The 12,131-nt window shown below is 31.7% G+C and overlaps 2 protein-coding genes, 1 long non-coding RNA gene and 1 other non-coding gene across 5 annotated transcripts; 2 read left to right on the forward strand and 2 right to left on the reverse strand.

Annotated features, from left to right (window-relative positions):
- Nucleotides 1-499: 499 nt before the first annotated feature.
- Nucleotides 500-2,427, reverse strand: LOC112758559 (uncharacterized). Its single transcript, XR_003179691.3, has 3 exons — nucleotides 2,068-2,427; nucleotides 1,910-1,994; nucleotides 500-1,135 (listed from the first exon to the last, which is right to left on the reverse strand). It is a non-coding gene; the product is annotated as an uncharacterized lncRNA (long non-coding RNA).
- A 3,390-nt stretch (nucleotides 2,428-5,817) lies between these two features.
- Nucleotides 5,818-5,889, forward strand: TRNAP-CGG (transfer RNA proline (anticodon CGG)). Its single transcript has one exon. It is a non-coding gene; the product is annotated as a tRNA-Pro (tRNA).
- Nucleotides 5,854-8,800, forward strand: LOC112758532 (uncharacterized). 2 transcript variants are annotated; one of them, XM_025807244.3, is made up of 9 exons: nucleotides 5,854-6,073; nucleotides 6,681-6,803; nucleotides 6,903-7,078; nucleotides 7,230-7,297; nucleotides 7,424-7,525; nucleotides 7,678-7,833; nucleotides 7,933-8,052; nucleotides 8,180-8,309; nucleotides 8,631-8,800. In XM_025807244.3, the coding sequence occupies exons 2-9, from the start codon at nucleotides 6,694-6,696 to the stop codon at nucleotides 8,756-8,758; spliced, it is 990 nt and encodes a 329-aa protein (XP_025663029.1). In that variant the 5' UTR covers nucleotides 5,854-6,073; nucleotides 6,681-6,693; the 3' UTR covers nucleotides 8,759-8,800. The 2 variants fall into 2 exon arrangements, with proteins under 2 accessions (XP_025663029.1, XP_025663037.1); XM_025807252.3 differs by having other exon boundaries at nucleotides 5,929-6,068.
- A 58-nt stretch (nucleotides 8,801-8,858) lies between these two features.
- LOC112758525 (putative pentatricopeptide repeat-containing protein At3g11460, mitochondrial) lies at nucleotides 8,859-11,119 on the reverse strand. Its single transcript, XM_025807225.3, has one exon. The coding sequence runs from the start codon at nucleotides 11,117-11,119 to the stop codon at nucleotides 9,236-9,238; it is 1,884 nt and encodes a 627-aa protein (XP_025663010.1). The 3' UTR covers nucleotides 8,859-9,235.
- Between the last annotated feature and the right edge of the window lie 1,012 nt (nucleotides 11,120-12,131).

A 12,131-nucleotide genomic window follows, 5' to 3' on the forward strand; every position in this document is an offset into this window, starting at 1 on the left:
TTAATATTGGCAATAAAGTTAGTTCTCTATCTCATTTGAAGCTAGAAGTGAATGAGATGAGCTTGTATAGTGATGTAAGGCACCAACCTAAAGCTGGTTATTTGTCCACCATTGAGAGCATTGTGCATGCATTGAAGGACTTTGGGGAGGGGAATCATGAGGATTTGGATAGACTCTTGGACACTTTTGAGGCCATGGTTGGAGATCAAAGGTGTTGTAAAGATGAGAGATTGAGCAAAACTCTTCCCTAGTTGATGAGGCCTTTTCTTCATTTGACAGAACAAGAAACTGTTTAACCCAAAATAGAAACTATGTTCAATGAATTAAGAATCATTAAATCTATGAGTTTTTAGCTCTTGTATCCCAAGTAGTGATAGAACTATTCATTTTTGTGTGACTTCTACTTTTTGTGACTCAAATTATTAACAGAGTTACACAAACATTTTACCTGTATTTTTTAGCTGCAAGCAACATGAAAATTCTACTCGATTATAATATGTAAGGATAAAATTATGCTTCATTTACTATACAATGATAGACCAATCATGCCATGCTTTAGACATAAATCAATACAAAGACTCACGTTTGCATCGGTTATATAAGCAGTTCTTAAACTTCTTATGTACACAAATCAAGATAACAAGTTCTCACAATACAAGTAACACCATCCAAGAGAACATCATCACTACACTAAAAGTTGATGATTTAATTATATTTCTCTGTCTTTTGAGCATTCAAATATACAACTATACAATCAGAACCAGTTTCAATATGCTAAATGCTTCAGTATCATCAATCTATATTCTATATAGTCCTTTCAAGCTGCTAGCAGTGTCATATATACTCTTGCTAATCCACCAAGTTAAGGGATGGCACCGGCGGATCTGAGGCTTTTACGGTGTCATAAGCATACTCCGGAGTTCATGGCTCTTGTCATCAACACATCTCGAGCTAACCAAAGAGGTTATCCAAAAATTATCAGTTTTTACTGACTCGTCATCATCATTCCTGTGCCAACTCCAGTAAGCATGAGTTGAGTTAATCATTGATGAACCTTGTTACTATTATACCATGGTACATGAAACAACACAACCAGCCAAGGTGTCCTTTTCCTATCCACCTTTGATAGATCTACCTGTAAGCGAAGACAAGATCGAAAACAATAGTGGAATAAGATTTCTCTTCCATAATTATAATCTCAGATGCCATTTACTAGTTATAAAAGTATATCCTTGATCAATTGGGAAACAAACAAACCTTTAGCCATCTGTATTGTTCTGACCACTTATCAAAAACAAGAATAAAAATTTGGAATCAAAAGACATGTAACTCTATTTACTTCTCAATTTTAATTTAGTTTCAAGTGGAAATCTAAACAGGACATACAATAGAAACACTATAAAAATGATAATATCGATTTTTCTCTCTCATTTAATATACTGAAAGTGACTTTTTCAGGTACTTTTAAGCACATTAAACTCTTCCAAAAGGCAAAAAAGAAGATTTGGTAATTATAGTCCTGAGAGCTCTGTGCAGGCATGGAACAATAACAGTCGCGGACATAAAAAAATTGGAAAAAAAAAGTATAATCCAGAATGAAATCAACAAATAGATGTAGTCAGGCTAATGAATTGAGTAATGATCCAATTAGTGGCACTTAAAAGGAAGTAGACATCATAAACTCATTAATTATAAAGCTGAAATAAATGGGTTAGTTAGGTCACGAACAAATCCACACCAGGCAAAGAATTTCTTCAACTTCAATGCTACTACTTCATACCATTAACAAAATAATGACAAACCAAGCAAACAGGTTCCAATGCTAGGTCACGAACAAATCCACAGATTAGGGAACGATGGAAAAGATGAAAGGAATCAGTAAATTAAATAACATTTGTATAGAACTAACTTGGGTCAGAGCAGTTCGGACGAGGAGTTGATGGTTGAGGTCGACAGCAACCCAGGAGAGGCGGCATCTTCGTTCTTTGATTTTTCTGTGAAGGAGAAAAATAGGAGATGAGAAGATGAGGGCTACGAATATGAACTTGCAAGCGGCAAATCACTTACCTAGCGGTGGCGAGGCCAGCGGCGACGCGGTGGCTGTTCTTGAAGAAGAATGCTTCAGCGGCTGCAGTGGCCAAGGAGAATGAGAAGAACGATGGTTGATCAAGAAGCTTGATTTACATTAAGGGTAATTTTGGAATTATAAAATTAGAAGGGGGTAATTTAGGTACAAATTATAATTAAAATTTCTGTCTCTGTCTTTATATTTTTCTGTCCCCAGTGTCCCTACTTTTTGGAGGTACTGAAATACTGAAATTTTGAAGACAGAGACATAAATTTAAGTACCAGTCTCTAGCTCAACAAACATAATACTGAGATTCTGTCTCTCAGTCTCAGTTCCAGTCTCTGCAAACAAACGCTACCAACACTACTTCACGCTCTGTGATCGAAAGCTTTCAGAAAAATGGATTCCTATTGAAAGGGTGTATAATTTTATGGATAAGCTCACATTAATTTGTTAATTTGAGATTTAATTCAGATTTTTTTGGAAGGTATAAAAAAGAAATTGAAATATAATAATATCAATTTATACAGATACCAAAAAAATATTAATTTAAATGCTATACTTACAAAATAAAAATAAAAAAATTGAAGATTTCACACAAAAATTTTACATAATATTTTTAATCGATAAATTAATCTGATTTATTTTGTATCTTTCGCTTGATGAAAAAATGGATCAGATTTTATATGATTAAACCTGTAAGACTTTAAAGCATGATAGAATAGAAGGAAAAAAATTAAATAGTAGAAGAATCTTAATTTCGAATAAACAAATTTAAATTTTATTGAAAAAGATCTTTTTAATTTTCGAAGAATGAAATAAAAATAAAAGGGCTCATAAAATTTTTTTTTATTCTTATTAAAATATCGTAATTAAATCCACATATATTTAGTAAAAAGAAATGTGATGTGTACTCAATCTCAAAAATTTGAATATGAAAATAAACATAAATTGTCTAATTTCTTAAAATGTTATGAATTTGAAGATATTAGTATGGGACGGAAAAAAAATCACTATTAACAATTTTGAGAGGAAAGATTTTTTTTATAACGATTTCTAAAAATACTATTATTAGTTATTTATTGGAGAGAAATGGAATTGGGCATTTGCGAATTCAGCAAGTCATATTTTATTAATCAAAAATATTTAGTAACTAAAAAAAATTAGTAAAAAATAGTCATAACTTATCTTAATTGTCCGGCCAATAAAACATTAGTTACATTATTCGATAATATACTCTAATTGTGTACAAAGAAGCAAGTTGATTGAATGTTTTAAAAATAACTTTTTTAAGAGTTTGTTGTCAAATATTTTACGCAGTTATTTATTTATATTCATCTTTTGATGATTATTTATGTTATTAATATAAAAAATAATTATTTTTATTGATGTGATATTATATAATTAAATATTTATATAAAATTATTTTATATTTATAGTACATCAAATTAAATTTTTTTTTATAATGTGTTTTAGAAATACTTAAATTCTGTTTGTTATTGCTATCTTAATAAATAATAGACATACATAAAAATAAAATAACATATAGATATGAATATATACAAATTTTTATTTTGTTTAATAACATTATATACAATAATATACTGAATTTATATCCATATCAAAACGATAAATTTATCCTTATCAAAAAAAGGTTGAAGACGGAGAATAATTAAAAAGGAGAGTAAAAAAGAGGAATTGAGTGAGATAGAGTTAAAGGAGAAATCAGATAAGATTGGATTTTTTTTTAAATTAATTAGAAATAAAAATAAAAAAGTTGTGTTTCATAAATTGTGTCTCAGTATTTTAATTTAAAAAAATACTGAAAATATGTATGTTATACTATTGTATATATTAAAAATTCGTATTTCAACAAATAAATAATTATATATCACCATATTTATGTATTAGTATTCATATCTCAGCAAATAAATGCATTCTTATTGGACATACAAACAAAAAAAAGTCTCATAACAATAACAAATTGAACACAACACATCAAATGTAATTTTAATAGAGGAATGTTAGAGACAGTAATTTTTGTGTTTTATAATTATCAATTGGTCATTAATAATATTTTTAATGGTGTGAGATAACATTCAATGATAAGAGATCACTCACTTTTTTTAGTGGTTAAGTATCGGTCACAAAACACAAAAATTATTGACCCCTAGACTTTCTCATTTTAATACTAAACAAAGTCTAAAAAAAGAAAATTTAGAAATAAAAAAGGGAGAATGTACAATATTTTGGAAAGTAAATTTTTTTTATTATAAAAAAATTAGATGGTGTTAATTGTTTAATTTTATTTTTTATTATTTTTTTATATTTATTTTTTATCTTATTTATAAAATTAATAATAAAAGATTATATTTTATTTTTTTAAATGTTAAAAAAAATAAAGAGCATCCATTTATAACATTTTGTATGTAGGGTATACTTATTAATGCTTGAGAATTGTAAAGAATTGTGTTCATATTCGTTAGCAATAACATACATAGCACTAAGGGGGATAGAGAGGGGTCCATGATTTTGTAATTAGTGTTTAAGCACTCACTTATGTTCTCGTTGACAATATATGCCTACAACTTAACGTTGACTTTTGTTGTTATTTGACTTTCTCTAATATAGTGTTATGGCATTTGGAGGTGAAATAGGGTTTCTATAACAAAGTCAACTGCTTGCTAGTTGCTATGCCGGCAATGCCATTTGACTGAAAGTTACTTGACATTGTAATGGCAATGAAACCACAAAATTAGGAATTTGGATCCTCTAAATTTTAAATTTGTATTTTAGAAAGTAAAATGTGATCTTTTACCCTTAAATAGTTTCTCTCTCATATTTATTCTTGGTCCTACCTATAAAATAAATGATAAAATATTACACTTTACTCTCTAAAGCAAAATTCAAACTTTAGAGAATTCAAATTCCAAAATTAGATGTCACAATGTAAGTTCTATACATGAGTATCTAATTCAATTCAATCCGGTTAATTAAAATTATTAATCTGATATATTATAGATAGAATAGAATACATACGAGTAGAATTTTCATGCGAGTTGGATATGGTGTGAATTGAATCTTAATTCTATTCAATCAATTCGCACTATATATATATATATATATATATATATATATATGTTTTTAGTAAATGTTAAACCAAATTTTTTTTATTAAATACAAAAGATCTTTAGTCACTAAGAAAAGACCACTAATTGATAATTTAATATATTTTTTTTATATATAAAAATCAGTTTTATTTTAAATTATTATAAAATTATATAATAATATTACATCTTTTTTGTAATCCACACTAGAATTAGAATTAGGGTTAGATCCAACCTCTATCCTATCATACCCATTACCACCCTTACACATAATGGCAATCAAATTTAGTAGGTTTAATTACTTCGTCGATCCGTAAGTTTTATCGAATTTTTAATTAAATTTAGATATATATTTTTTTAATTATATCTTTATATTATATCAAATTTTGTAATTAAGCTTATACCATAATAAAAATGTTAAAATTAATAGAATATTCCGTAAAACAAAAAAAATATACCTCACACTTGACTTTATATTTCATTTTATTTAAAAAAATAATGCGTTAATTTTAACGCTTTTGTTATAATAAAGACTCGGGTATAAAATCTAATATGGTATATGTGCTTCAAATCCTGAACACTAACTCAGTAACTTTAAATCTTTGTTGATTAAATATGTGTAATGTAACGATTATCAAAAGTGGGTGTTTGGTCTAGTGGTATGATTCTCGCTTCGGGTGCGAGAGGTCCCGAGTTCGATTCTCGGAACACCCCATTTTTTTTCACTTTTCTTAATTGTTCTTTTCTTGATGATGCAAATCCGTACGGTGCATCTCTGAAGCTATTAACCTCTGATGCATTGCAAAGTTTCTCTTTCCTTCTCTCTCTGCACCGCCTCCTTCCAATTGTTTCCATGGTTTTTCTCAATCTCATCTTTCTGGTGTTGCTTCTGAGTAAGGTTCGTTTCCTTTGTCTCTTTATTTTGTTACTGCACTATTTGATTTTTCATCCTTCGTATACCATTGAATTGAATTGAACTGTTCAGTAATTGCCACAACAAAACTCCGAGACTGTGATAAATCCCCCCTTGGTTTTGCAGCTCGCATCCTAATTATCAAAAATGGGGAGAAATAAATGTACTAATAGTCATATTTTATGTATGTTTTTTTTTTTTTTTTGAAGTTTTGGGATTTTATTGATGCTTGCTTCAATAGACATTGATGTTCACATGTAAAGGAGGTAGAGAATTTGAGATTCAATTCATTTCGTTTCATGAGGGCCACACCAAAATCCCCCTTTTTTTTTCTCATTAAAAGATCATTATTAATGTTTTTGGGATTAGGGGGATTTGAGTTGTATGTTTTCTGATCATGGACATTGCTTAATTTTCATTTTCGAGGCTACTAAGCTACATTGTTAATTTCATATTTACATGGCATCCAAGTTTAACTAATAATGGCTTGTGTTGTTTGCTATATAATTGTGTTTGTATCTGTTCTTTTCATGAATTCTTTGCTGTTAGTGCCATGATGAACTGATATAGAAGACAATCATATGTATGCTAGGTCCAGAGTATGCATGAGTTCGTTGCTAGATAAAGCGCGGTTAATGATGAATATACATTGCCTTGGAAGGAACCTTGTAACTGCTTCTTCATCCTTGCATCATGTACAACTTCCGGGGCAAAAGTAAGTGATTAATTTGTGTATCTAATTGTCGAACATGTTCATATGTTCTTAATTTAAATAAAATGTCATTCGGCGCTACTTGTGGATGTTTTGTTGCAGGGAAGCTCATTTTTGGTATGTTTTACCTGATGAGATAAAGGACACAAACCTACTAAACCAATATTTCGAAATTCTATCGCCTTCTGAAAAAGAAAATGTATTTCGTATGAGTGGGGAACAGCTAAAGAAAAGAGCGATCCTAGCTCGTGCATTGGTTCGCACCACACTAGCAAGATGTAAGTTTTATGATTCTTGTGCTGACTGACTGAGTTTTTTCCTGTCATGTATAATGTTATTCTATCAACAATATGGAACTCCTTCCACATAGTAGATATATATGCATAAAACATCCTGTATTTGCATCTAAACAATAATTTTTGTTGCTAGATCAGACAAATTGTCAGATTGATCCAAAAGCTTTGAGGTTTAAGAAGAACAGTTATGGGAAGCCTGAGGTGTGTTTCTTAACCGATATTATCTGTAACTTCCGTATGATTTAGCTCTCTTATTTCTTCATTAACACATTATTCGTTTGAGTATTCTTGGGAACACACAATATTCTTAACAGCATATTTAAATAGGTGGATTGGCAATATACTGAAGATTGGAGCCTACCACAACTTCATTTTAATCTCTCACATACTTCATCTTTGATTGCTTGTGGAGTAACTGTGGGATCTCCGGTATGTATAGATTGTTTACCATTATTATTTTAGTAAACTGGTCATCATATATTCATCTAGTTTTATGACTTTCTCATTCTTCTGTTGTCATTTTTGTCTATCAAAGAACATTTGATCTTTTAACTGAGTTTAATTTGCCATTTGCATTGTAGATTGGTATTGATGTGGAAGAAAAACAAAGGAGATTGAAGAATGACGTTTTGGCATTTGCAAGACGATACTTTTCTCCCGATGAAATAGAAATGCTGACTCAGATTGCAGACCCTGAACTTCGGCGTCTGGAGTTAATCAAGTTATGGACTCTGAAGGTTAATTATAGTTTTGAATGTTAATATTGTTGCCAGTTTGTAAATTTCTTTATTTTCTATTTAATGTTCTATCACTTAATAGACTTTTCCCATTTCTAGGAAGCATATGTAAAAGCTGTAGGGAAGGGCTTCTCAAATTCGCCTTTTAATACTTTTACAGTTCGATTAGGACACCGTACGAAAACCGGCATCCATCTTCGACCTCGTGTGATGTCAAAGGTATGCCTCACTCTTGTAGTGCCTGAAATTGAAAAAGTCATTAATCAAAGACATTAATAATATGATTAATGTCAATGTCGATGGATAATTGGTTTTGACTGCTTTTAGAATTTTACTTTGTCGACAGGCGCAGGAAATTACCGTCGAGCCTCCTGATGAGTCGAAGAATGTCTCAGGCAATTGGCAGTTTGTACTCCTTGAGTTAGATGGTTCACATTATGCTGCCATTTGTATAGAACAAGAAAGCACCAATAGAGGTATTAATTGATAAGTCTTATTTGATACATCAAAGTCCAAGTTGATGCATGTTTAAGTATTTTGTATTCCACATAGATGCAACCACATTTGTAGTTATGTTCATTTGTGGCTCTAACAATCCTCCCTCAATTCCATATTGCTAACTCGTTTGGATTTTTATGATCCATTTACATATTGATGTATTTAGATGCAATTTGTATCTAAGAAAAAGGTCAAAACTACTTCTCAATATGGAATCTAGGGAATGATTGTGTAGCATTATTGGTGTCAGTATCATGAGTTTGAGTAGCTGAGACAATCTCATGTTTGTGCTTTTTCAGGAAAAGGAAGCATTCCTGTGAATCTGAAGCTAAGGAAAACAATCCCATTTGTTGAAGATGAATGTATTTTAGGAACTGAGAAAGCTGTAGTAATTAGTGGTTTGACTACACTATTAGAGTGTGAATGATTATTTTTGTAATCAAATGGAAGTTTTGGCAATGGCTTTAAATTTTGCCTTCCTTTAGAATTTGGAATTAATGGACAAAACAAACAAAACAAAAAAGGTCTATGAAAAAAAATAATTATTTGAATAAATTAATAATTTGTACAGACACAAGTTTAGAAGAAGTTTTAAGCCTTGAAAAGTTGGTTACCCTCTCAGTAGTTCTTTTCCCCCTAAATGACATTTGATAGATGCTATACACATTCCTAGAAATTGCACTTTGCAATTGCAGTCTTCCTTCCCAAGTGGGGTGTTTCCATGTCACTTTTTGAAGGAGTTGACCATGAAAATTTCCAAAAAAATTGTTGTATTCTCCACAGTCACCAATAACAACAATAAAATCTAATCTTTGAAACTGGTAAGGTGGAATCAGCTGAAAATACAAAACAATGTTTGTGTTCTATCAAACGCGAACGTCCCCGAAACTGCACTACATTAGTTTTACCAGTAGTCCTTGCAAGAACACGCCCCATCTCTGAAATGATGAAAACGAGTGGCATCTCTAACAACAAATTGGCGATTGACAATCTTGCTAACCAGCTTAATGAACAAGTGACAATCTACACAAACCCTAAGGTTTTTCATCACAGTAATCTCAGTCCCGGACTTGGTGTGCAAGAGAGCGAACGCAATTGCCAGTTTTTCGCTGTGCACCCCTGTGCCAATTAAGAGTTCTTCACTCTTTCCCTGATACTTTACAGCTGGTTGATGAATCTCCTTCACAAGATTCTCCAATTTATCCAACATTCTATATATTTCTTCAATTTGAGGATGACTTCTATCTCCTGAGTAAAAAAGGTGCACTTTTCCTTTATATTCTACATAACTGTATCCTGGCTCCTTTCTAAGCTTTCGCCCCCTCATCATTACTCGAACTTTCAGAACCCCCTCTAAGTTCTCAACATCAGAGTATATATTTGACAACAGAACATAGTAACCGATGTTTGTTGGTTCAAGTTCAATGACATGTTGAAAGGCCAATTCTGCTAGCTCAACATTCTTATGAATCTTGCATGCGCCGAGAAGGGCTCCCCAAACAGCACCATCAGGTTTAACTTTCATTGACTTTATGAGATCCATAGCTTCTTTCAGTCTACCTGCTCGGCCTAAAAGATCCACCACACAAGAGTAGTGTTCAGGACCCTGCCGCAAACCGTACTTCGTCTCCATTGCATCAAAATATTCCAAGCCCTTATCAGTCAAACCTGCATGACTACATGCAGAGAGAACACTCACAAAAACAGTCTCATCTGGTCTGATGCCAGACTCAACCATCTCATTGAATAAATCAACAGCAACCTCGCCATGTCCGTGGATCCCATACCCGCCAATTATAGCCGTCCAAGAAATAACGCTCTTCTCAGCCATAGAATCGAAGACCGCATGTGAGCGTGCCAAATTCCCACACCTAGCATACATGTTGATTAGTGCATTCGTCAAAAATGGATTAGAACTGAACCCCAATACCCCAATCTCCCTCTCCACTTCGCGACCAATTCCTTGCGCACCAAGGTTAGCACACGATGACAAGACCCCAAGAAGGGTAACAGGATCAGGAGTCACCTTACTCAACTTCATCTCACGATAAAGCTCCAAAACACGCCTAGCATGCCCATTCTGCGCATACCCAGAAATCATCGCATTCCAAGAGATCAAATCCCTTGCAGGCATACCATCAAACACCCTGCACGCATTCTCCACCTCCCCGCACTTCACATACATAGTGATCAAACAATTCCCCACAGTCAAATCACCATCAAAACCCAACCTAACACCAAGACCATGAAGATAAACACCAACACTTAAGTGACCTGGAACAACACACCCAGAGACCAAACCCAACATGGTAACCGAGTTCGCATTCAGCCCCATTTCTCTCATCCTCCTAAACAACAAGACAGCATTAAAGATCCTTGAATTGAAGGAATACCCAGATATCATTGCATTGAAACAAATGGTGGGGTTTTCCCAGTGGGGATTTTCATCAAACACCTTTCGTGCATTATTGGGAAGATGGCATTTAGAGTACATAGTGATGAGGGAAGTTCGGGTATATGGGTCAGGGTGACACCCGGTTCGAATGACATGAGCATGGAGCTGGGAACCGGTGATGGGTATTGAAAGAAGGGCACAGGATTTGAGGAGAAAAGGGAAGGTGAATGTGTTGGGGAAGAAGGAAGAACGAAGCATGTGGCGGTAGAGAGAGAGTGCTTGTGGGTATTGGTGTTGTTTTGCTAACTCTGCTAAACGAGAGTTCCATGGTTGTGTTGTGGTTTGATCGAGAAATTTAAGGTTCTGTTTTTGTTGGTGGATGAGGATGCTCATGAATCAATCATGCATTTGCATGTATGCTACGAACAACGTTGTTGTTGTGTTCTTGTACTTTCTACTTTTCTAGTAACTGAATCATGTTCAAAAGATTCTGCTTAGTCCTAGGTTTCTAAAGGATCTACAGTTGAAAACAATAACTAATTCTTATGCTGTTTAAATTTTTAGATATGAATTATATGAATAGTCACACAATGCTATTATTAGTAAGAATAAATAAAATTATTTGTTATTTATTGATTTAGTTTGGGTAAATAACTTAATTAAATTTTTTCTAAAAATAATTTAAATAATAAATATTTATTTAAAAGTAATTTATAAATAAATTATTTTGTGATTAATTTTTTAGTTATAAAAATATTTATTTAAAAAATATGATAAAAAGTTTTTTATTATAAAAAAATTAATTTTTTTAATTTTTTTATAAACACTTAAATAACTTTTTAAAAAATTATAATTTAATTTTAAAAATTACACTAATTTTTTATAAGTTAAAAACTAAAAAAAAATTTTGAAACTTTTTAAACGAACCTTTATTCTATTAAATTAACTACTATGTATATGTATTATTTTACACAATTTTAATTTATATTTTATATGAATAATTGATTTTGTAGATAATAATTTATATATATAATATGGTTGTAATAAAATAATTTGATCATATTATTTGAGAAAATGCAATCCTCATTATTTGATTAAGAGACCTAATGAAATAACCATTAGATAATATCATTCTAAAAAATCCAACTCTCACTACACTATTTAACTAAGAGACCTAATAAAATAACCACTAAATCATATTATTCTAAGGAATTGAGCTTCATTATTTGATTAAAAGCCCTAACAAAGCACCCACTACATTATGTCATTTTAAAAAATCAAACCCTCACTATTTAGTTAAGAATAATTAAGTGACTTAATAAAATAATCACTTGATCACACCTTCTAATTTTCTATTTATCAATAAAGATTAACTTAGTCTAAGGCTCTAAGCAAGTATCTCGGT

Source organism: Arachis hypogaea, chromosome 2, assembly GCF_003086295.3.
Source record: "Arachis hypogaea cultivar Tifrunner chromosome 2, arahy.Tifrunner.gnm2.J5K5, whole genome shotgun sequence".
Classification (NCBI taxonomy): Eukaryota; Viridiplantae; Streptophyta; class Magnoliopsida; order Fabales; family Fabaceae; genus Arachis; species Arachis hypogaea.